Below are 25,318 nucleotides of genomic sequence, written 5' to 3'. Positions count from 1 at the left end.
ATTTTAGGGGGGGGTGGGGGGGCACGCTGGGTCCTGACATGGGGAGACACCGGAGCTCCACTGTTGGAAAGCCCCTGGTGAAGCGGCCTTACCACAGGCCTTAAGTAGTCTCCGCTTCGGCTGCCAAAGCGGAGGGCAAAGGAGGGCAGCCGAGATTTAACAGAAAGTCCGCCTAATGGCACAGGGCAGTAACGGCAGGTGCCTAGTGACCGCCCAGCCCCAGGCGCCAGACCTAGTATCTTCCCTTCAAAGAACCTGAAACCATAAGCTTAAAGGCGCTGAAACGACTCCTTTCACGTGATCCCATGCTCCGTTTCAAAAGCCAATCGGGCGCCACTGAGGTGTAGACCAGATGTCTGAGTAGGAGTAAGCTCGCTCCCAAGGCTGTAGGAGCGCCCTCTGGTGGTTAGAGAACAAGCTCTTCGCTCTGATGGAAAGTGCAAACGCTCTGGGTCACCCCCTAAGTCACTGCTTCTGGGCTCAGACATCACGACCCTGTCCCCTCTTGCTATCGCTATTGACACCAGAGGCCCTTCTCGACAGGGAGCAGGCAATTTCCACAGAGGCAGCCACCAGCTCGCATCCCCGGTCCCAAACACATGAAGACATACACAATGGAAAGCAGGATAAGCCATTCAGGTAGCTATCGAGGGCCCACCGCCCCTTCCACTGCAAGCCAAGAGCAATGACCTCGCAGAAAGAGGCTCATTCTGGAGATCTGGAAGGGGAGAGGGGAAGAGACACAGAAAGACTCATTCTAACAGGAGGTCTGAAGTTGCTGCCAAAGGTCAAGAATCTTAAGGCTTGGCCATTCTCATTTTGTAAAGGACTGTTGATCTTTGAAGCCTCAAAAAGGGAAAGTACTCCAGGGCCCGTCCTCTCTGTCCACCAGCACTAAGAGACCGACTGAGGTCTGACCCTGGGGCTGCAAGCGTTTAAAACCTAGATTAACATACCAGCGGGCTCTAAAGCTAAGGGTCTTTTTATTCAGGGAAGTCACAGGACCTTCCCTAGCTAGGATGGGTTTCTTGCCCGGTAAATACCTAATTCTCCAAAGAGAATCACAGCCAGAGCTGTTAAGCCAACTGCTGGCTCTTAGCAGAGAAGTTCAAAAGACCCCACTTACCCCCATGTCCAATGGGTACACACGCGATTTCCTGGGCTGCCGCCATCCAGCGGCCTCCCCAGCCACATTAATGCTACTCTCTACTGATTACTGGTGAATGACCCTTCCAAAACTGGTGGTTAGTGTATCTGGTGACTCACAGGCATCAAAAGCTGCTGTCCTCTCTCTCTCTGTCTCGCTCTCCCCCTTCTAAGACTGGCCCAGGATAATAAGTAACCCGCATTAATGAACACTGCTTGCCACTGTTTGAAGTTGAGTCCTGCAAGACTGCAGGTATTCGGCTGCGTGAGCAGCACTTTTCCCCACTTTAAACAACGAAAAGCCAAGATCAAAGGGTTCGTGGCCAGCGGTCCTACCTCTCAACAGACCTTTGTCAGCCTCAGCAGCACATCCATCCAACCATCCACCCCACTTAACTCAAAACATCTGCAAAGTCCGTACCCTCCTCCAGCCCCCGTCCCGGGCCCCAGTCTTACCTGTATCCATTTTCAACAGTCTCCGTGGACCTGGCGTTGGCTGTAGCCCTCAGGGTTTTGCTGGACAAGCCAACCACCGTGGGTGACAGTTTGCACTTGAAGTCGGCACAAGCCCACTCCTCTTCCTCATTCAAGGTGGGGAGATAGCCACACACGACCTTTAGACTCCCCAGGCCCCCGTTGCTCATGTAAGCTGTGTTTTCTCCCCCACTCCTCACATATTCGAGGTATATATCAGAAGTCAAAAACATCTGGTAGGCATTTTCCTCCATCACCGACTGGATCTCAGTCTGTGCCTGGTCGAACATGATGGAGTCGATCTGCTGCTTCTTGATGCCATCTCGAATGTAGGTCTTGGTGGCAGGCTTCAGCTGCTTGGAGACGATGCTGTTGTTCTCGATGTACCTTTTGTAGATCGCTTTGGCTACTCGTAAAGTTTTGGTATCCTTTAGGTTCATCTGCCTGAATCCATTGCAGGCAAACCAGAAGTCCAAGGTATCCACGCATTTGTCCCTCTCCAGGAAAGTGCGAAAGAGATAAGCACCGTCTTGATCGCCCAACAAATAGTGCAAAGACTTGGTCCACCTGGTCAGCGGGGAATCCGGGGATGCCCGCCCCTCAGGCTCCCCCAGCCCACCCTCGTTTCGCCTGGCGTTGGAGGACACAGGCATGGGTTTGGTGCCCTGGCCCTTTCCCGCCCCGGGCTGGCACGGTGGGGTCTCCCCTTCCTCCCCCGGAACCGGGGGACGGGGGGCATCCTCGTGGAAGCTGCTGCTGGGGTCTGGGAGGCGAGTCACCAGCACAGCACTGCTCATGGTGAGCGAGCTCTGCGCCCGGAGTTCGGGAATTGCTCTCTTCCCACAGTTCCAGTCAGCAATCAGCGTGGTCTCTCTTTCTCTCTCAAGTCAGCAGGGGCTCATCTGAGCCTCCTTTCTGGAAAGAAAAGGAAGGGGGGAGGTAGGGAGAGAGAAAGGGGTATTGATCTAATCAAAACCAGATCTACCCAACATCAAAGCAAGAAAGTAAACAGGCTTTTCAACTCCTCAAATTCAAATCAAGCAACCCAGCTATCTGCGAGGTGCTCATCTAAAGTACCCGACGCTGCTTTTTCAAAGGCGAAATCTGAGCTCCCTGCACGATGTGGGAGGGGGCGGGGAAGGGCGGGGAAGGTGAGCTGGGAGCTTGGGGGGGGTGTGTGGCGNNGAACCTTCCAAAAACCCACTGGGCCTGGGCGCCCGCAGGGCTGCCTGGGCTCCGCGCGGCTACGCTGCTCCCCCCACCCCCACCGCCCACCCCCTTCAGCGTCAACTCCAAGGACGCGCACCCCGAGCTGCCGGGCGGTGTGCAGGTGAAACCAATTTCGGTAAATTTCCCCACTCGGCTCTCTGCACAGATAACTCGAGCTCCAAACGTGCCCTTCCCCGGCATCTGGTTCCCATTCCCCCCACCCACCCCTTCCCTCCGTGCTCTCCCCCTCCCCACTCCTTAAAAATTCAGAAGANGCTTTCTTTGAAGCGGCTTCGCTGGGGCCGCGCCTCCACCCCCACCTTTTACAGCAGGGCTTTCCGCGGGGGAGACGGGCGCCTCGGACGCCGGGCGGCCCCGAAGTCCATTGCTGTGAGGGGTTATTTTTATTTCCCGGCTCTCGGGTTGTTACTGAGTTGCCAGGACCTTATCAAAGCGCAGCCGGCTCCAGCCGACTCCCCCGGGCCGGGCTTGGGGAGCCAGTGATCCCGCCGCGCCAATCACAGCCGCGCTCGGCCGGCCCGCGCCGCCCGCCTTAAAGGGACAGCGCCCCGCGCCGGCACGGCCCGGCCCGGCCCGCCCCCGCCGCACGCTCGTCTCCCGCGTTAACTCTTCCACGGTCCTCCTCCACCCCCTGCGAGGCCACCGCCGCCCCGGGGGCGCTCTCAGCCGGAGTTCCAACTCCGCCTTTCAAGTTCTCCGGCCTCTTTGCTCCAGCTTCCCACCCCAGCCTGCCCTCGCCCTCCCCAGGTCTGGAAAGCAACAGTTTATTGTAGCATTCTGGCCGTCGCAAGAACTGCAAGCAAGCAGGTTTTTTTTTTTTTTCTGTCATCAAACACTTCTCCACCTCTATTCAAGTTTCCCTGGGAATTTGGGCTGCGAGGATCTTGTAAAGGGAGTTCCAGGCGTGGGATCGACTACAAGTGTCATAAGGCGGGCCTGGACGCCGAAGGCATGTGTGTGCCCTTGGGCGTGTTTTTCTGAACGTGGCTTAGGACCACGGTGCGTTTGCGGGTGTGTGAAGATGGGGGTGTGAATCCGCCAGCACAGGCCTGAGTGCTGGAGGTGTGCTCTGACACCTCGTTAGGGAGCATGCCTCAGTTCCCTGCAGATTTTAACTCCCGGCTTACCAACCTGGCCCCCAGAACCCTTTTTGGGCACATCCAGAACATCTTTCTGTAACCACCCCATTTCCAACACGCTATTGCAGGCATCTCTATCCTGCCACGTGTTACATATTAAACAGACATGGAATGTCTTTTTTCTCCTTGATCTGCAGTTTGATGTATTGAAAACTCCTCACCCACTGTCACCTTTGGATGTCCCCTCCCCACGTGCCCCCTGTAATGCTTATGAGGCACAACCGTCTCTTCTCACTTAACGTATCAAGAAAATACGCCACAAACCTAGAACATCTATTGCCAGAATGATCCCTCATATGATGCGCTATTAACTTTTTCTCCTCTTGAAAATCTTAAAGGTGTCAGTCAAATTGTTTCAATAAGTGAAAGGGGAGCCCAGCGGAGGCTTGGGGTCCCCAGCTCTACTCACTTGACTTACTTTTTTGATGAACTTAATGGATGACAACGCTTTTCAATGCCAGAGGGGCCAGTGACCTGTCATTAGACCTTCAGAACTTTCAAACGCGCAAGACATGGGTCTCATTAGGTTTCCGTAGGAAAAGAGGATGATAAAATACCCATGATGTGCTGGAAAATGGGGGCTGCCAGACTTTTTAGCTCCTGAGCGCCTGGGCGGGTGACATTTCCCTTCCCAATGCCTGCCCCTCTGTGTCCATGGTCCGCCCCTCCAGGCTCACTGCCCCGGCAGCCAGGCTGGCAGTCCAGGCTACGGGATGCGGCCACCTCAGGGCAGCCGGGGCAGGCGGGTGCTGGAGTGTGGCAGGATCACTCCTCCTTGCCTCGCGTCAACCGCCGCGTGTGAGGACCCTGGCTTCAGGTCCACTGCAGGTCGGCTCCATCTAAGAGCCTGGCCTTCCAGAATACTGGTATGTGGGACCTATGGCCAAGGGCACGCCCGCCCACTTCGGCGACCCCACGACAGCCAGGAGCAAAGCTGTCCCTGTGGGTCCAAGGAGTCTTTAGGCCACAGAGGGTGTTATTACAGGAGCAGAAGTTGTGTTCAGAGGGGGATAAATTGCCACGGAAGTGTTGACAATATAAACAAGAGTGGTGTGCACGTGCGCGGGTACATGTGCTCACACACGCGTTGCGGGGGAGGGGAGAGAGAAAAAGCAAAACATCCAAAATCGAGATAAACGATGATCTGAAAGAGGAGGCTTTAAAAAGGGAAGTGGAAGCTTGGTCTTCATGGGTGGTTTTCTTCCCCTCTCAGCTGTCGCCACGGCCCCTTCGTTTCCCACCCCTTCTTCACCTGAAGACTCTCCTGCTCCCTCCCTGCTGCAGAAGCAGGAAGGAGGGAACGGAGATGGGGACACAGCCACAGGCCTGGTGTCGTTTAGATCTTCTCGTTAATCACTCCTCTGAGAGCCTCATTTCCAGAACAGGTGCTTGGTCACCTGGGCCCAACGACTCCCCCTCCGCCTCACCCCTGCCCTTCCTCCTTCCCCCTTGACTTCAGATCTGGTGGTGCATTTCCCATTCAGTAGGAGGCCCGGCCAAGTGCTGAGAAGCCGGGAGCCCTCTCAAGTGTCCGGGTCTTTGACTACTTGTTGATAATATTTCTGGAAGCGAATCCAAAGTCCTTTGCTTATACCCAGCCCCTTTCTCAAGATAGCACAGTTTTCCATTTTCCCCTTCTCCCTGGCAGCAGTGATATCATGTGACTTGCTGTAATCCTGCACAGTTGCCTGGAAACTGGAAAGCAAGGTGATGGATTTCTGCACATGCTCACTCTCCCCCCTCCTTTAAAGAAAAACCCTACGGAGGATAAACAGCCTACTTTGCCTAAGTGCAGACAAGTTTAATAAAGCAGAGAGTATAATTCTTTTCTGGAATTATGTATTGGGTTGAAATCTTAAAATCCTAGAAAACAAGGGCTCAGAACTCCCTAGGAAGCATTCGGCCAGATCTCCGAACTTTGGTCAGCAACCCACCCTCCCAACCCTTCTGGAGTGGAAGTCACACCAGTTGCGACTTCAGAGGACATAGTTTTCTAAGATTCAGTGACTCTGTCTTTTCTTTCATTGGAAAAGTGCGGCCTTAGACAATGTAGCTTTGTTTAAGGAGGGAGGTGGAGAGAGACACAAGTAACCAGGTCACCTAGTCGTTCTGAGAGCTGTGTGTCCGTCTGTAGAGTGGAGGATACATTCCTCCAAATGCTGTGGTGGGGATCAGCTATCAGGTAAATGTCCAGCAAGATGTTTGACACACAGTAGGCACTCCATGCTGTGCCCCCAGTCATCTGGGAAGAAATGCTCTGTCTNCGGGGGGGGGGTGGGGGGGAAGGGGGCTGTGCCTGTCAGTCATCTCTCAGACACAGTCCTCTCCCGCACCCAAATAACCTTGTAAGGGTTCTCACTCCTGGTCCATCCTCTCCGGGGAGGAGACCCCAGGGTAGGGTTGGCTAAGAGGGGGTCCTGAGTTTCTCAAGTCCCTGACTTCCTGAGCCCCTGACTAATAAACACGTTTTGAGATGTTTTCCTAAAAGAATCACCCCAGGGCTCCAGCCTGAAATTCGACCGAGGCACGCTTCCTCCTGCCCCTGCTTTGGACCACCCTGACCCCCGGAACTCGCCTATTCCATGGAGTCTGTTATGGTGCAGGCGTTTCCAGGGACATCTTGGGGGGTGCTGGTTCACCTAAGGAATATCTGACTCTAACAGCCTGAATGGAGGAAGAGAAGAGGAAAAGGCCAACCCAACTTCCCACCCTTCCCCCTCTTCCTACTTCCTCTCCCCTTAGCGGAAGTGGGGACTGGGATGTCAGGGTGGAAATTTTGAAGCCACAAGAGAAAAGGCGAGGGCTATCTGTAGAAGAAATCCTATCCGTAGAAGTGCCGAGGAAACTTTTTTGTTAATAGAATTAATAATAATATATCATTTAAATGTTAAATTTAAAACAGAGCTAATAATGTGAAACCTCCTAATCTGACTTCCTTCCAAGGGCCTTTAATATTTATTATAAATGGAGCTACTGGTGTCTTAGGCTTCTCAGGTCTTGCCGTTCATCATCTTTTAAGAGTTGGCCTGAGCCTGTAGCCAGAGGAGACCGTTGATACCAACACAAATCCAGAAAGAGGTTCTGCGGTTTGAAAGTTTCTTCTCCATAGTGTCAAGCAGACACGCGCGGAAAAGGTTGTTTTCAGGAAAGGACGTGAGGAGGAGGTAGGCAAAGAATCTCCGAAGTACCACCCAAGCGGCAGCATGGGAAACTTTGCTATAAATAGGTCTGGGATGCCAAGCTCTCCCTCCTGATGTCTCATCCTGCTCATTTGAAACAAGTTCTGGAAAGTGAGATTCTGCCGAGCCTCGGATCTGTTCCTTCATTCGTCCATGTCAGTTTCTTGATTTGCTTTGAACATGCCCACAAGCTGATGGACTACTTTCTCTGTCTCCAGGGGATCTGCCACAGCGGGGAGCGGGGAGAGGGTGTTTGGGAGAGTCCCAGCAACCACCAGAACACCTAGAGAGGTCCTGGATATTTGCTCCCCACGAAAGAGCCTTCCCCATGTCAAGTGCTGGAAATGCTGCTTTATTAGGTGAGCTGCCTTGGATGCTGCCCCCACGGCCTGGCCCCCCCGTAATCTGCTTGTGAATGTCCTACACTTGCTGTGTACACTTCCTCTTCTCTCATTGTCTCCTCAGCGAGAGTCTTTGCCCCCCTCGAAAATCACTTTCCAAGTAAAAACCATCCCGATGGGTAAATCCCACCAGCCTGTTTTGCTCTGGATAGGCCAGACTTAGCGGTAGCCTGACCCCTTCTTCTCGCTGTAGTTCAAGGCTCTCCCTGATCTGTCAGGACTTTCTTACCAGGATGGGCTCCAGTCTCCATCCCACCCTGCTTTGCACTCCTCCCCAGCCCTCACGCCCTGCTCTTCCTCTCCGTTCCTTCCCCCTGAAATGGTTTCTGGGCAATTTCCTGCCCCACCCATACTCCCAAGCCCCATTCTCTGGAGACTAGGGCCTCCCAGACCCGAAGCCCAGACCTCTCTCCCTACCTCCCTCATCATCCTCACCTTGGAGAGGGGGCCCACGGCTGACTCAAATTTGGCATCTTAAAACGGAACCTACTTAGTCCCTGTTGAAACCAGCCTCCTCCTTGCAGGCGGTGACCTCACCAGCCCCCCCCCCACCCCCTTCGCTGCCTCAGTTAGAAACCTGGAGCCATTTCTAGATCCTTCCTTTCTCTCATCCATCCCCATTCAGTCACCTGGCTCTGTTTTTTCTGACTCTGAAAAATCCCCTCAAATCATCACCTCCCCTCCATATGTACTCTANCGCCCCCCCCCCCCCCCCCCCCACTCTCTTCTTATCTCTTGACGGGAACAGCAACATTGTCTTCTCTCAGACTGAGCTTTCTAGCCCCCTGCCCCTCAGTCCCTGACATGTCGCCACCTAGAGAGAGCAATCTGCCCTCCAAGATTGACCGCATCACTCCCAGCTTCAAATCCTCTCTTGATCACACATAGCCTCCAGGACAAGGTCCACAGCCCGTTGTACGGTGCCGGTGCCCGAGGGGTTGGCCGTGGCCCATCTCCGGCTCCATCTCCCGCTGCCTCTGTCCACCCCGAGCAGAGGCCCCCCCGACTGCCAAGGGGCAGTCCCACATGCTGACTCCCATCTGCTATCCCTTCGTGCTTTTGAACTTGAGAGACTCCCCTGACCAGCAGACCACCCTCTTCAGCTTCTTCAGCCCCTCTCTCCCCTCCTGCATCCTCCCAAGGCCGGGAGAGGCCCCTCTCCTCCATCTATCCAGGGCACCTGGGCCTCACCTCCAGCGGAACACCTCTGCCCATCTACTTCTCTTTAGCACCCATTCACCCATGGGCTCTGAAGAAGGGGCTGTTTTTTCATACCTGCATCCTCAGCCCAGCCCGTGGTTGGGCCGCATTGTGGACACAGGTGATGACTGAAATATTGAACAACTGGTATAACACACGGCCAACCGTGGGCCAACCCACACGGAGCCAGCCTGGGTCCTGGGGTTGGGTCATGAAATCCCCCCAATCAGGGCCGAGCCTTTAGTTGCCATGTCATGGGGAGTTGCGATTGGCATCTTCTAAGTGGCCCTCTAATGATCCCTGTGTCCTGCGCCCTGCCCTGTGTCATTCCCTCCCTTGAGCGTGGTGGGGCTCAGTGATTTGCTTCTCACCAGCTGAACACGGCAGACAGGATAGGATGTCCCTTCTGAGAGACTGCATTATAAAAAGATCGTGACTTCTATCTTAGGTGCTTTCTTAGGCTCATAAGGCAGCCCCGTGGAAGGGAGAGGCCTGTGTGGCCAGGGACAAGGCTTCTACCAACCAAGTGAGTGATCCTGGAAGTTGATTCCTACCTGGCTAAACCTGGGGGCCCGTGGAGGCCCAGCCGATAGCTTTCCTGCAGCTGCGCGAACAGCCTTGAGCCAGAGGCACCAGCTTACGTCCAGATTCTGGGCCCACGAATTAAGATGCATACTTTCGGAAGGGGAGTGGCAGAACCAGACCTGCGGGTGAGGCTTTTGCCCTGCCGTCTAGCACTGCTGATGCTGAGAACCAAGGTGCAGTACGTGGGGCTTCGAGGAGTCTTTTCTGCACTTATTATATAAGAGCACATTGATGGGGGAATAGCGACAAGCGTAAACCGGCAATAATTACAACATGTTTGAAGTTCTTCTGAGGCTACTGGATGTTTCTGTAAAAACATATCCGATTTCTCCAAATAGGTTATGAAATGAAAAGCCAAAATCCTTTTGAGATTTTACTGAGTTACAGGCTAGTGACATTTGATCACACCCAAAAACATCTACTTTGCTGCCACCTTTCCCAAGTCTTTGGGGTTCTCCCCTCTATCTAGAAGGTAAATACGAAGAGTGTTGGTCAGTTTATTGCTTCAGATTTAGAAGAGGGACAGGAATCTTTCCCCTTGGAGCCGCGGGGAACCTGGAAGAAAGATCGATGCTAATGAGGTATCTTTGGGATTAAAATGTGTCGCCCAAAGTAGCAGGGGCTGGGGCTCATTCTCTGAAAGACATTTGTAAAGAAATCTTCAGAATTCCTATCTGGGAACTTGATGTCGGGGAGAAAACTCCTGAATGGGGTGGCACTCCGGAGATGTCTTTTTTGTTTTCGTTTTGTGGATGTGATCATTGTCTGCACATCAGGTGTGGGCTGAACACATTTCATGGTTTTCTTAGCAAAAACGTGAGTCACATCTCCAAATTAAAATGTGTGGAGTGAGCCTCTTCTCCTATCACTAATGCTCTGTTAGTCAATATCCTACCCCCCATAGCTTCTGAGTGTAGAAAAAAAGATACAGTATTCATTGAAACTACAAAATCTGTCTTGATAATCTCAATGAATCACCCCAACACTTTGGGGATGTTATGGAAAAAATTAAGCGGAGAAAGTCAGCCTTGAGCCAGCCCAGCTCTCCAGACAAGGATGATTGCAGCACGATGCCACAAACTTCAACAGATGCCATGATGGGAAGACCAGTCTTTTAAGCTGAAAATACCATTTCCCCTCTCCCTGAACAGATCAGTATTTCTTCTTTGCAGAATTAAATATTTTTCTCAAGGTCAATTTGTTCCCTGCGTCAAGTCTATCTACCTGCATACAACTTTCTGAATGAATCCATTAATTTCACAAATAAAGAACTAACCAAGATCTGGTTGCCTGACTTTGGGGTCACATTAAGTGGGTGAGGAAGGGGCTTCCTCCTCCTCCCCTTCTCAATGCCAAGGTCAGAGAAGGCTAGAGAGCAGTGAGCCAGGTGTGAGGGGCAGGTGTGAGACAGCTGCCTGCCAAGCGGACTGCCTTCCTGGTGGCTGCTGGAAGGAAGCCCTGGAGGAGCCCCAGGTGCAGGACAGCTCCCAGAGGTCAAGACCGAGAGGCACCGCCACCCAGGAAGGGTGGCGCCCGATGGCCACCAGCTTTCCCCCGGTTCAGCTTTCTTAGATGACCACCTACTTCCTGTAGGTCTAACAGCTGCTTCAACTTGGCTTTTCAGTAACAGACATGACCTTCCCAACCCCCATCCCAAGCTTTAGTCTTTTCTACCCCAACAAAGCTCGCTTCCCCCACTCCAGCCTCCCCAGGGGGTCTCGGAATTTCCCTGTGAAAAGGTGTCAACCTTACACTCTACAAGACAATGGCGGCCCGGTGGGCACTTGGAACCTGCTCAGCTGCAGGAGAATGGACCTTTTCCCAGGGAGCCAGGAGGAAAGAGGAGGGTGGCCGTCCAATGCCATGGGTATTAGGGCCCCAACCGGGCCCGAAGGGCCAGAATGCCTGACCTCTGCAGCTAGCTGTCTCGGGGGAGTGTGGAGAGGAAGAGATCCAGTCCTCAGTGGCTCCTGGACTAGGAGGGCTCAAGCTGGCGGCTCTGACCACCTGGGGCAGGAAAGCCTGGTGGGAGGAAGAGCCCAGAATCCAGGCTCTGCACTGAAATCGGCAGCCCAGAGGTGGGAGGGTGGGGAGGGGGGGGTCCCCGGTCTGTGGGAAGAGGACCTGGCCGGGCCCCAGGCAGGAGGTAGCTGCGCCTTTTCCAGAAACCCATGGAAACTGGGAGCAGGGGAGAAAGGCGAGGTGAGGCAGACTGGCCGAGGTGGGCTTGGCAGGACTTTGCGGGCAGGGAGAGAAAATATTTTCTTCATCTGAAAGTACAATTATGAGCCAGGGGAGTGTGGGCCAGTGGTTAGACGTGGAGGCTCTGAGTAGGGATGGCCAGCCCACCACGGAGAGAGTCTGCCCTTTCTCTGTGCCTCAGTTACCCCAGGTATAAATTAGGACAAATGGCAGCACCTGGCTTGGGAGTGGGTGTGAGGATCCAATGAGAGGCTGCAGGACAGTGGCTGGAACGTCACCTGTGGCCCTGCAGCACTGGGCAAGGATTAAGCATCTTGGGGACAACACTGAGGGAACAACCCAGGGGACCTGGCTCCGCCTCAGAGGACACCCTGCAAGGCTTTCGGGCTCTTGGAGACTCCCTTCCCTTCACTAGAAAATGGGAATAAAGTAATGGTGGGTTTCGGATGGAGCCCACATGGGAACGCTCTAGCCAGTAAAGTTAGCTTCGGAAGACACTAGTGCTCAGCTTTCTGATACGGACCATGTGCCAAGGCCAGCTGAGGTCTTGGCACACATTTTATCTTCTCCATGCTTCACTCCCGGTCCTCAACAGGGGCGATGGCTGACTTCGAGCGGGTCTCCACGGAAAGCACCCCCAGCCCCACTCTTTGTGAATTCTGCAACGTGCTGCGTCTCAACGGTCCTTTCCAGTACCGATTCCATCCCTTATTCATAGTCTGCGTCAAAGAAAAACTTGTTCACAGACATTCCCCAGGCTAGTGTAATGATGGCCACAGACGGGGTGCACTTTCTGTTGCTGGCCGGGGGGGTCCTAAAGTGCTGGTGGGTGGGGCTACGGGCCCGTCCAACAAGGTTTCTGTGTGTCTCTGAGATACAGCCGGCTGTGACCTTGGTGCCGCTGTGATGTCGGGGCAGTGCCCCCACCCAGGGTGGACGAGAGGTTCAGAGGACGACAAGAATCCAAGACGGAGCCTCTCCTGGATCCGCTCTGCCGCTCTGGCGCTCTGCACGCTGAGCCAATGCTCGCCTAACGCGCTGTGCTGTCCCCTTTGCCCTACCCGGCCATCCTCATGCTGTGTGTGCCTGGCACGAGTCTACTATGTCCCGGAGGCGACTTCCCCGGGGGGCTCCCCGAGCTCCTTCAGCAGGGACTCATCACATGACACTGAAGGGGCAAGCAAGTCTGCCGGCGTCTCCCCCCACGCAGTGCCCTCAGACCAGGGGTTCAGTGCTGAAGGCAGTAGGAGGCAAGGCAGAGAGGGAAAAGTGACTTCGATCTCCCTGGAAGTACTTGACAAAGGTTTGGCTGTATTGCAGTGACAGACGGGCCAGCGGTTTTCAGATTTTGTTTTCCTCCCTGTGGGTGGGGGTGGGGCTGGGGGGTGGGGCTGGTCAAGCTTACTAGGTACAGTGCACTCAGCACAGGGGTCCTAAGCCTTGTTTCCTGAGGCTGGATGAATGTGCGGGGACAGGAAAGGGCAATGGGAACATTTGGGGGCTTTCCTGCCTGCACTTCACTACGTGGCCTTGTCCACTTTCAGTAAAGTGGGCGGAGCCTCCGGGGGCTATAGGGACGGAGGGCAATGGACACATCTCTTTGCTGACCACATCTTCCGACCACCCTTCCCGGACACGGGGCCTGCTGCATCCTTTGCTGGTCAGCTGAGGGCCTGGGTCTGCCCTGCTGACCCTGCACAGGGAGCTCGCCTCCTCTCACTCCTACAGACCCCAGGCGAGGGAGAGACACCTGGCCCCAGGAGAGGAGGCGACTAACCAGGGTGTGGATAGCTCTGCAGAGCCTCCCTGTCTCTGTCTGCTCCTCCAAGCCCTCAGTTCCACAGGGAAGCCCAACGGGAAGAGCCGAGGTTTTCTCTCCAAACCAGTGTCCAGTAAGCATGTCTAATTTCAGATCCAGGGAGCTGACCGGTGCTGATTACTGTCGCACATTTATTTGATCAGCAGTAGACCTGACGTAGCGGACTCCACCTGCCTGACTCTTGTCTCTTCTCTCAATTAGATACACTTGAGCAGGAAAAGGGGGCGCTATTTATTAGCCCCCCCCTCGAACCCCAAAACCCAATTTGGAACTTGTTTTCTCTATAAATGTACTCTTTGAGGTGGGCCTTATTCAGGGGCACCCAAGGCTGGGAGGACCAGGGGACAAAAGAGAGACACACAGAGACGGGAAGTGGCAGTTACTCTCATGCCAGAATTATCTCTTCCCACCCGCCTGCATGAGGCCTGGGCTGGACTGCTTGTCTTGCATATGTAATGTGCTAGACTTGCCCTGAGAAGCCTGTCTAAACAACCTGACCCACACAGAGGAGCGCCTGGGTGGCTTAGTCGGTTAAGCGTCCAGCTTTCGCTTAGGTCATGATCTTGCGGTTCGTGGGTTCGAGCCCCGCGTCGGGCTCTGTGCTGACTGCCAGCTCAGAGCCTGGAGCCTACTTCAGAGTCTGTATTTCCCTCTCTCTCTGACCCTCCCCTGCTCACGCTGTCTCTCTCTCTCTATCTCTCTCCTAGAAATAAAATAAAAAATAAAAAATAAATAAACAACCTGACCCACACAGAGCTACCAGCGNTCTCTCTGACCCTCCCCTGCTCACGCTGTCTCTCTCTCTCTCTCTCTCCTAGAAATAAAATAAAAAATAAATAAACAACCTGACCCGCACAGAGCTACCAGCTGCTGAGACCAAGTCTACCACTTCCTTTGTATCCAGCACAGTGTAACATAGGAAGGAGCAGAGAAATTAAGGAACGAGAAGCCATACCATTCTTTGGACTCGGGAGTCGGATGTACATCGAGTTTCAAGTCCTGACCCTATCCCTGACCTGGAAAAAGTTGTATATCCTTTTTCATAAGCTATATATCCTTTGAAGCCTTGCTTTCCTCAACCACAAAAGAGAGCTAAGAATAAATAACTACTTTTAAGGGTTTGTTTATGACTGAAATAATTTTCAAGCTCTCCTTTCTTTCTTTTTTTTTTTTTTTAATGTTTCCCACTTACCAGTCCTGGGCTAACAGGCCCAAGATGCTGTGGGTATCAAGATAATATATGCAAAGTGCCAGCCATAGACACTGGTGTGGGGAGAGCAGAGTGATCCCTATTTGCTGTTAGTGCTAGCATACGTCCAGTCCAGGAAGCTCACCCCAGAGACCTGGGCAGGATGATCACACTGTCTTGTATGCGTGGCTTCTCCGCCAAGTCAGACATTGCTAGAGACCTTTCCAGGCTGACCCTGCCCAGGCAGCAGGGAATCCAAGGCCTGAGTCCCAGAGGGAAGGTGGGTCCGTGGCTCCCTCCTTGGCGCCATCTTCTGTCACAAAGAGCGGCTCTGTCTGAACCCCCAGGGCCCAGGGCAGTAAAAGGGCCATAAACGGAGGGAGCTGCCATAAACCAGAGACAGAGTCGTTAGCAGTTTCCTTTCTGATAAGGGCTTCAAGGGCCCCGAGAAGACAGCTGTGATTTCCAAGTCTGGTCCTTGCGCCCTAGATATTTGAATCCTAGATATTTGGGTCAGAGTCCACAGAGAGAGAGAGGATTGAGGAGACGTCCTCCACGGGGATGGGAAAGACTGGGAGGGCAAGGGGCAGGCTGCAGAGGGTTTTGGGTAATAACAGTGGCGAAGTGGCTGAGGCGAGGAGGCACTTCCTGTGGGCCAGGCTCTCTGCGAAGAGGCCACCTCATTTACGCCTCCCAACTCAACCACTCCCTGTGGTAGACACTACTGTCATCAACCTATTTCGCAGGAAACACAGGCCTCGGGGCAGGACACTGCATAAAAACACGAATGCAGGCCCCCTGTTCAACATTAGGAATTTCAAGATGGCGCCAGCATGGCGCCTCTGAGCATGGGGACTGTGTGACTGCACTGATCACCTAGCCGCAGGTGAAGCTTAGAGAGTTAAGTAAGTAAACAGTTTAGGGTCACTCAGCTCTCTGATAGGTGGATTCTCCCGAAATAATGCAGTGATTTCAAGGTGAGCCATTGCCTTGGAAGATGTCGATATCCATTTGCTTAGATACCTTCCTGGGGGCAGGGGAGGCACCCCATCTGGAAGGAGCTGCCATGTAAACATCCCTTGAGGACAGACGCGAGGGCTCTGCTACCAGGAACTTGCCTGGCTCTTTAGCTGATGGAGTTTTCTCGTAAAAACTCTGGTCCAGCATTAGCCTTCCTTTCTCCGAATGACAGGTGTCAGTTCCCATAGGCCTTAATATCTGATGGCATCTCGTCTGAACTGCTGGTTTTAAGAACAAGAGCCAACAAACTGAAGAGGGGTTTTATTGCCTTTCCAGTTGGCTCTGTGTCCTTACCAATCGGATGCACAATCAAGGGATGTTAGTGGCCAGCGCCCACGCCTACATCCCAGTCCTGGGTCCAACTTGCTCAGTGGCCCAGGCCATTCTGGGCAGTGCAGGGTTCTCACCTGCACAAGGAAGGGCTTGGATACCCGCATCTCTGACTCTTCCATTCTAGACTCTTCTAGTCTATTCTCCCTCCTCACTGCATAACACACCCCCAGGAGATGGCACGGCCTCACCTACGCGGTGGCTGGATGCATCGGTTAAGAGAAATGAAGACTTCAGAAGACAGCAGGCTGTCACCCACTCGTTCCCCTTCTGCATGTGCAGCCTGTGTGGGCCTCCCTGGAGGGAATGAAGAGGTGCTGGACTGTGACCTTTGGTCTCCACCGCAGGGGTAGCACTCAATAAGGATAACATGGATGCAAGTAGATGCTGACAGATTGGGACCCGCTTCTTCCTTCTGTCCCCGTGGCCTCTTTCAGAGGGCCGTCATGCCTCTGTTTTGGGAGCAGGGGCCAGGTTTCCCAAACTCTCCTAGAATTAATGATCGGTCCAGGATGCCATCTTGTGCGTTCCTGACACTATTCCAAGCATTCGGGGTTATGTACAACTATAGGAATTTGGAAATAACATCGACATCTGTAAGAGAACCGATTAAGTAAATCATATCCACGGCATGAGCAGTATAGGAACATTATATGATCTTTTAAAAGGTAATGGAGTTGTAACGATTCTGGAAGTACGTAGGAAATTAACTCCAAAAAGCAAGAGGCAGAAGTTGTATAGAACATGTGTTCAGCTAGGTAAAATGTATACAAAAAACCATTGAATAGTAGATGGCGGGGTTGTGGATCTTTTTTTTTTTCTGGCTTTTTATAGGTTGTCAGCCACCCCCAACCAGGCCTGGATGGTGACATTTTGTGCCATGTGACCCTATCCCTTTCTGGGCACAGCTGGTTGAACTGCATGTGGCCATCCACTCATGGGTGGCCATGTTACTCATGGGGGGCTAGCTAACGCCCCTTGACTGGAGTAGTGAGGCCTAGACAGAGGCACGGATTGTTCGGTTTTCCTCTTGAGCTCAGACATTTGAACTGAGAAACAAAGAAATAAAAAGTGCTCCATTGGAAGCCAAAGCTACCGAAGGGGGCCGGGGGGAGGCTGGAGAAAGGGTGGCCATGTCCTGGGAATTGCTGAAATCATGAGGGGCAGAGGGAGGGGCCATGCCCTGAGGGATTCCCCAAGCCCAACGCACCCCTGTTTTCCTTTGGGGTCAACTGACTGCATCTCTGGTCCTTGAAATGGAATATTATTATTTTGTATTTTCCAAAATTTCTGTAATGACATTATATTACTTTTAATAATTCACTACCAAAGAGGGCTTCTGTTGCATCCTTGGCAACCCTACCATATTGGAGTGCCTTCTACTGAGTCAAATATTGTAAATAAGCTTGGCTTTGCATCACTCCATAAGGGTTAGGGAAGAGCAGCTGGTCAAGGGCATTAGAACGCTGTGCAATGCAGATCTCCAGCTGGGGGCCCTGGCCTCGGACACTCCCAGCCAGGGCCTGCTGGGGACAACCTGAGAGGCCAATAGGCCTTTGTCCTTCTCAGAAATGTCATCTTTGAAAAGCAGATTGGCTGGGGTGCCTGGGTGGCTCAGTCGGTTAAGCGTCTGACTTCGGCTCAGGTCATGATCTCATGGTTCGTGGGTTCGCGCCCCGCGTCGGGCTCTGTGCTGACAGCTCAGAGCCTGGAGACTGCTTCAGATTCTGTATCTCCCTCTTTCTCTGACCCTCCCCTGCTCATGCTGTCTCTTTCTCTCTCTCTCTCTCTCTCAGAAATAAATAAAACGTTAAAAAAAAAAGAGAAGGAAAGAAAAGCAGCTTGGCATTGCTTGTTCCGTGCCCACCACATTTTCAGAGAAGTCAGTGGATCCGCATTTGCACGATGGTTCATCTGTACACAGCCACTCACGCCCATAAGCCAGAAGATGAACAGCCTGGAAATACCAGACAAGAAGATGAGGGGAAATATGGAATCCGTTTCTGAGAATCTGAAGTCTGTTTCCTCAGCGAGGGGACTTTTGTTGGTAAGTCTGAACAGATAAGAGCGATCAACTTCTGGCCCTGTGACCCTTCAGTATTTCCATTGCACTCCAACATTTCTCCGCTGACGTCTTGGTTCCTCACACTTCCTGCTACCTCAGACTCTTGGCCAGATCTGCTGACTTGAAAGGGGCGGTAGAGTGGCCTCAAAAGTTCTCTCCTCCTGGATAAAGGGCACACGGCCACATTCACCTATCTATTAGCGTTTGTGAACCTTCTTCCTACCCGTTTGCAGTGCCAGCCGCTGGGCAGGAAAGGGAAGGGGGGGCATATGGGCTCTCCGAGCATCCTGGGCTTCTGGGGAGAAGGCAGGGGTGACGCAGCCAGATGTAAGCTGTTGGAGACACCTCAGCCCTGGGCTCCTGTCCCGGTTTCACCACTTCAAAGCTGTGTGGTTTGGGCAAAAGTCTTTTGCCCTTCCTGTGCCTCAATTTTCTCAACTACGAAATGGGAATGAACTGTTAACAGGGAGGCTGAGATGAGAGAATGGACGTAAAGGTCCAAGGGTCCAGTCAGTGTCCTCTAAATGCTGGCTTCCCGTCACCCTAGGGAATCAGGCTGCGGCCACCTCTCCTCTCCCTCCCCTTGTGCCTCCACCGGAAAGATGTCCAAAAGCCTCTGGAGAGACTGGTGGGGGGCTGGGCACACCGAGCCCAGGGCAGCCACCCCAGGTCCGGCACCTTTGAGATTCTTCCATGAGCAGACCGATTGCTCATTCTGCAGACTCTGTCAGCACGCAATGCTGTCCTGGCCCGGGGAAGGGTGAGTGGCTGCAACCAGGTTTAGAAACACATGTCAAACCCAATTCCAACCAGATGAGGTTGGCCTGCTTCCAACGGCCACTTTCCATCCCTTCCAGCCAGAGGGAGGCTTGTCCAGATCCCATCCCCTGGCAGCCAGGCTTGTTTGTTCCCCAGAGGCCTTGGGTCCAGACTGCGAAGCTCACCTCTCTGCTCAGGAGCCTCCATCCAGAAGGTCCAAACCATGAGTCATGGAGCTCAAGGACGCAGCAACCTTCCAGAGAACCCACTGCCCATCCTATAGCTCAATGGGCCAGTTCTCTCCCTGACAGGGGGAGGAGCCGGGCAAAGGAGGCGGGGAAGAGATGCTGTTTAACCACCACAACAAGGGGGTTGGATGAGCCCCTGACTCCCCCAGGAAGTGAAATATCCCATATGTAGCAGATGGGCCTGAGCCAGTTGGCCAGCAAGCCACCGGCTTCTCTTTGCCGGGTTAAAAATGGTGGCTGGAAAAAAAAAAGCCGCCACCACCACCACCACCCAAAAAACCAACCCACCAGAGAATGCAGCATACCAGCAAAGAGTCAAGGAGGAAAGGAAATCCAAATGTTTTGAGTTTAGCTATTAAGCATAGTTTCCAGAGAGTGTACTCATGTCTTGAAATGAAACAGATGAAAGCAACATGTGTCAATGGTTGTAGGAAGGGAATAATGTCATCAACAGGAAATAAAGAAATTGAACACTGAAGCCTCAGCCCAGAACTTAACTCTTCTGCTCCAGTCCCGAAGGCTCTCTGCATGGAAGGCTGGCGAAGGTTCTCTGGGTCTCTGCCTCCATGGGCTCCGGGAGAACCCTCCGCAAGGACCAGGAGCACCAGAGAAGGACTCGCTTGGTTAAGGGCCGATGGCCTTGGAAGGAAGGGAGCCCCGTGGGCCCGGGGAAGAGCTGAAGGGGAGCCACACAGTGTCCGTCCACGAGCAGTTACAAGTTCTTGGTGCTGGGACCACGGTGAAGAGTTCTTGGCAAGGGCAGTGCTGGCTGCTGGTAGAGGCGGCCAAGCCAAGGCCAATGTGCAGGCACTGCGAGGGTGGGTGGTGCTCCCCCCTCCCCCCAGGAGGGACCCACGGGCCCCAGGAGGCGGTCAGGGCTGCTCTGTGACCAGGGGTACAGATGGGACAGGCTCTCCTCACCCAATCTCTCTACTCAGGATAGAATGGAGAAAGTGCACACCCACCCCAATGGCTCCCCACTCAGAGAACCTGGAAAAACAGTGACTCCGCGCCCCTCCCCCCCAAGGTGAAGCTGAAGTCCACATGCCCCGAGGGTGGTGAGCATGGCTTCCCCGGGCCTCTCTCCCCGCTTTCATCTCTGAGAGACTGACACTAGTCAGCTTGGGGGATACCTGCCTCACTGTTGGCTCTGTCTGCCACATGCAAATAATACATACAGTTTAAAAATGAAACAGGAAAAGGTGACTACCATAGGTAAAAGAAAAAAAGTGGGACCGGGAGCGAGAGCATTTGTTAGCCCGGGTTTAGACGTGGCCTTGGCTCACAGGCACAGTGGTGCCTGACAGCGGCCCAGGCCGCACACGTCACCCGCCTCAGAATCCTTGGGGAGATTTGGAGCTCTGCTCAGGGGACTCAGGAGGCCAGCTTTAGGGATCAGGGAGCTGGTCCGCTGATTTTCAGACGAGGATGCTCTGAGATCATCTAAAGCAAATGGATGGTGGCCTTGTCATCACTGGCAGATAACATTAACGGACAGAAATGCTTTAATTCCTTCTTTCATCATTAAAAAAATTAAGCTTCTAACAGGCCTCAATGTTGATTGTATTATCGGTGCTTTGGTATTGCTCAGAAATGTATATGTTTGGATTTACGTGCCGACGTATCCTGGTCTGCTCGGACGATCATAACAAAATTCCATAGGGCAGTTTTACGCAACTGAAATTTCTTTCTCACAGTTCTGGAGCTGGAAATCCAAGACCCAGGTTCCCGCCAATTCAATTCCCGAGGCACACTCTCCTCCTGGCTTCCAGACAACCACCATCTCTCACTATGTCCTCACATGGGAGAGAGAGAGCGAGCGAGCTCTGTTCCCTTCGTCTTCCAATAAGGGCACTAATCCAATCATGGGCGTCCCACCTCATGAGCAGGTCTAAACCTAAGTACCTCCCCAAAGCTCCGTCTCTAAACGCCATCATCTCGGGGGGGTAGGGGTTCAACATAGGAATGGGGTAGGGCACAGTTCGTTCCTCAGCACCGTGTTTCGAGGACCATCACCAGGTCCATCTGACCCACATCGGTAGGTGCCTGCCATGTGTCACGCACGGTCTTCGGCTCAGGGACGGTGTCGGTGACTGTCAGACACAGGTTTTGTCCTCTAAGAGTCTGGGAGGTAAGCACAGAAGCAGACCACATAACCATAAGAGGGGAAGAGCCAAAGCAGCGATGTACACGGGGTGCTGGGGGGTGGGAGAGTGGGGGCAGGGAGCCCACCCTAGAAAAAATGACAAAGGGGCAGAACGAGCCCAAGGAAGGTAAGAAGCACAGCCCTAGAAGGCAGGAGAGCATGAACAAAGGCCCAGACAACCAGACGCAGTCTTGGGCACACGCACAGCTGCGTGCAGGAACGTACCTTAGGGAGAATGTAACATGCCAAGCGAGCGGGGTCCAGAGTGGAGCTGGTGTGGCCAGAGCAAGGAGAAAACAGAATGTTCTGGTACGGAGTATGGCCTCAACTTTATAGAGAAACCAGCTAGTGGGTGAACTATGTCATCAACTGTGCTTCAGGAAGTACCGTCTTGTGGGGTGGGGGGTTGGGTCTAAGGAAAGGTGAGATGCAGGAAGCGGGGACCCCAGTGGGAGACCCTGATAATCGAAGAGGCCGTATTTGGTTAGACATTTACATTTATTGCAGCAGCTTTCTTAGGTTGGGCTCCCCAGAAGCAAGATTCCTGAGATTGGAATTCAAGTGGATTATTAGGAAATAGTCTCAGGGAGAATCTGCATGGTGGTGGGGAGGTGGCCTGGGGAAGAGAAGGAAGCCGGTGAGTACGTGATGTCCATCAGTGTCCCCCAGAGGGGAACTATGGCTTACTGTCACTCTTGCTTGGGGACAAAAGAGCTGGAGAATTTGTGCCCTGGCATAGGTAGTATGACATATGGTTAAGGGCTAGAGGGAGAGGATGGGGGATGCAGGCACTTCTTGCTCTCCAACCTTACAGGCAAAGTGGCTTCTGGTAGCTTCCACTGGAGACGCAGGAAGGAAAGCTGGGAGTGAAGGCAGGAAGGAACCAGTGTGCCAGGGAGGTAGGGGTGAGGGGTGAGGGGGCAGAGTGTTGAGTTTTGGTTATCTGCTACGGTGGTTATGAGGTCTCCCAAGGCCTCCCACTGTGTCCCGTGAGCCTCAGAATTAGCCAGGAATTAGTGCTTCGGGGGCACCTGGGTGGCTCAGTCGGTTAAGCGTCCGACTTCGGCTCAGGTCATGATCTCGCGGTTCGTGGGTTTGAGCCCCGCATCAGGCTCTGTGCTGACTGCCAGCTCGGAGCCTGGAGCCTCTTTCAGATTCTGTGTCTCCCTCTCTCTCTGACCCTCCCCTGCTCACGCTGTGCCTCTCTCTCAGAAATAAATAAAACATTAAAAAAAAAAAAAGGAATTAGTGCTTCGGAAGCACTTAGATGGTTCGAATCTGGAAGGTCAAGAAAAGTCCAGAGCAGGACTGCAGCATCAGCTCTGTCGCCAGGGTTGTGGGGACCTTGCGGCTCTAGAAGATTCCTCCCAGCTGTGAAAGGGGCAAGGGACACGCAGAGAAAGGAATGTCGGCCCCATCGAGAGCCAAGAGCCGACTGTGAACCTCACTGTTGGCTACCACAGGGCTGCACGGCCCAAAGTGGGGCTGGGCTCCTGAAGCCAGGAGCCCGTCCACCGGCTGCCCCTGACTGGTTATCTGAATGTGGGGCAAGGGCGAGTCCCTATCCATCGGTGACTCAGTGCCCTTTATTCCCATAACCAGGATGGCTCTACCTGCCCTGCCCATTTCTAAGATTGTTATAGGGATAAAAATAGGAATCCACCCTGGGAAAGTTCTCCAAGAATGTTCAAGCACACTCCACTTCCTAAATGGTGAGTAATGTCAGACGTGGGCAGGCAGGGAGGAAGGTGACATTCACGGAACATCCCCTAGAGGCTGAAGGCTGCCCTTGCAGGTCTCATGCAAATGAGGGCAGAACTTTGACCCTCAGGCGGGATGCTGACAGAGACCTTGGTCTGTCCCTACAAGCCGCAGATACCATGAAGTCATGTGATCTCCACCTAAATGCAATTAATCACCAAGCGTCTGAGTTACCTCTTCAGACTTGAGGATAGAGATCAAAGTCGGCCAGCCAGTGAGGCTGTGATAAGCCTTTAACCAGGTCCAGAGCCAGCTCCTTGCCCTGCCTCCCCATCCAGCCAGACACACTCGGCCAGTCTCCAGGGCCAGGCCACACTTCCACAGGGCTCCAGAGCCACTTAGCTCCAAAGGCAACCCTGTCCTCTTTTGAATGGGGCAGGGGAGCCTCTGCGTTTCTCTTGGAAAATCAGCCCTATGGGTGATATGGCCTGGGAACCCCACCCTGCTCGCCCTTTGCCTTGTGGGCCCCTCTACATCCTCTTCCGGGTAGACCCACAAGCAGAATGTCTTCCTCTAAGACATCAAAGGCCTGTTTACAAAGCCTATGTGTCTTGGACCCTCAAGGTTGCAGGGAAAAAATCAGAAGTATGACTGTACCATCTGAAGGATCAGGAACACCTGGATAACCTTGGAGGGCGTCCCTGTTAGGATTTGTGTCCTGTCTCACCGTGGGGACCCTGGTACTAGAAGACAGTCAGGCTCTCCCAGGACGTCTGTGTCCACACCCAAGTCCTATTCTACTGGACGGCAAGGGAGCCTGTGCTCATAGCTCTGGATGCTGAGCTCTTCAAGGGCAAGGATGAAATGCGTTCACTTTCACATCCCCAGAGCCTCATGCAGGCAGGCGCCCAGCACGGGTAGGTGGCCTTGATGCCTGGCTCACAGATGACTGTATTTCCTTGCACACCGCCCAAGGAATTGAGGATCTGAGAGGCCATGGGGCCTGTCCAAGCTCAACTGGTCAGTAAATGGCAGAGCCTGAACTTGAACACGTGTCTGTCTGACTTCAAAGTCTGGGCTTATGCCAACACACCTCACGTGTGTCTAAACTAAGACATCTGGCTTACAACATCGTAAAAACTGAAGGTTGGCGATACTCACATGCCCAGCATCCAGTCTCACACATGGACTTGCTCTGTCACGGAGCTGAGGATTTGTGACCCTGACCCCAGGCACATCTTTGCTGACAAGGGGTTCGGGGTTCAAGAATGCAGAGGGAGGGTATCCCTGCAGCTCCAGGGGCAGGAAGGACAGGTCATGCTAAATATGCCTCCAGCTCCCTCCGAGAGCTCCCTTCTATAGGAGCCTGCTGCTACAGCATAGAAGCCTAAGTTAGCCGGTGATGTTTTGAAAACTTTGGAGTGGAGCAAATCATATAGGTCATTTTTCCCTATCAGGCCATCCTGAAAAGGCATCAACATTTTCGAAGAACAAACCACATGCGAGGAACTGGCCGAGAAATCCTAACTGGCATAGGCTGGAGGGTGGACACCACTGTGTGCTCGCGGAGACCCCATGGTGGGGGTGCTGTCTGGTTACGGCACTTGTGTTAAAACTTCAGGACCCCATCGGCTCCCTTCCCTGGTCCCTCTTGCTGCCCCGCCTCCTCCATGGCAGTCAGTCCTGCAAAAGGGTGGCAGCTGCTGTGACCGCGTAGGTGACAGGAGGAGCCCAGCTCTCTCTGGGCTGCGCTGATTCTTCCACAGGAGGCCTGGGCTTGCAATTCCTCTTGGGAAGTTTGCTTCTGCGGGGACATTGATGCCTCTTGAGGGAAGGCTTTTGCAAGAACTGGAGTGAGGTCTGCAGGTAGAGGGGGCTGCAGTCAGGTGGTCTCGGGCCGCCCGGGGGGCAGGGCGGGGTCCTTTGCGCTCTGAGCTCTGTACACCCTCAGAGACTGTCACAGGATGCACACTTGGTGGCAAGCACTGCCTCAGCCCTGGTGGCCCAGGGTGCAACTTCTGGTCCCCCGGGGACTCAGGTGGCTCTCTGTAGAAGCCAGGGAGGGGCTAACTCAGTGCTGAAGGTATTCCAGTAACCTCCCCCAGCCCCCAGCATCCTGCCCAGGACAGGCTCAAGAATGTTCAAGTGTTGATCCATTTCAAAGGCCTATTGTTAAACTTCTAATGGCCGAAAGGACAGCCCGAAGCCACGCACAGGGAAGTCCTTCAACTGCAGTGACCTGGAAGGCTATCAAGCTCCTCTCCAACCCCCGGAGCAGAGCTGGGAGCTGGGCAATCAGTGCAATAAATCAGGGGACGGGTCCGGAGAGGCCATAGTGACCAGGAGACCTCTTCTGGCCTCCGGGATTCATTGAAGGGCCACACGCAGGTGCACAGAGCAGGAGGGCAACCCAGAGGTTTTGCACAGATGCTATCGAGGGATGTTGCAAATGTCTACACTAAACGTCAGTCGAGTCTCCCTTGGG

General features: G+C 53.5%; 1 protein-coding gene across 1 annotated transcript in view; it reads right to left on the bottom strand.

Annotated features, from left to right (window-relative positions):
- Window positions 1-3,259, bottom strand: part of AXIN2 (axin 2) — a 27,553-nt gene extending 24,294 nt beyond the window's left edge. Inside the window, 2 exon segments of the mRNA XM_077780364.1 lie at window positions 1,603-2,535; window positions 3,150-3,259. Of these exon segments, the coding sequence (XP_077636490.1) occupies window positions 1,603-2,417 (815 nt within the window). The 5' untranslated portion in view covers window positions 2,418-2,535; window positions 3,150-3,259.
- Window positions 3,260-25,318: the final 22,059 nt, after the last annotated feature.

This window comes from Crocuta crocuta, unplaced genomic scaffold, assembly GCF_008692635.1.
Source record: "Crocuta crocuta isolate KB4526 unplaced genomic scaffold, BGI_CrCroc_1.0 scaffold288, whole genome shotgun sequence".
NCBI classification, from domain to species: Eukaryota; Metazoa; Chordata; class Mammalia; order Carnivora; family Hyaenidae; genus Crocuta; species Crocuta crocuta.
This window is presented reverse-complemented; position numbering and strand designations above follow the sequence as displayed.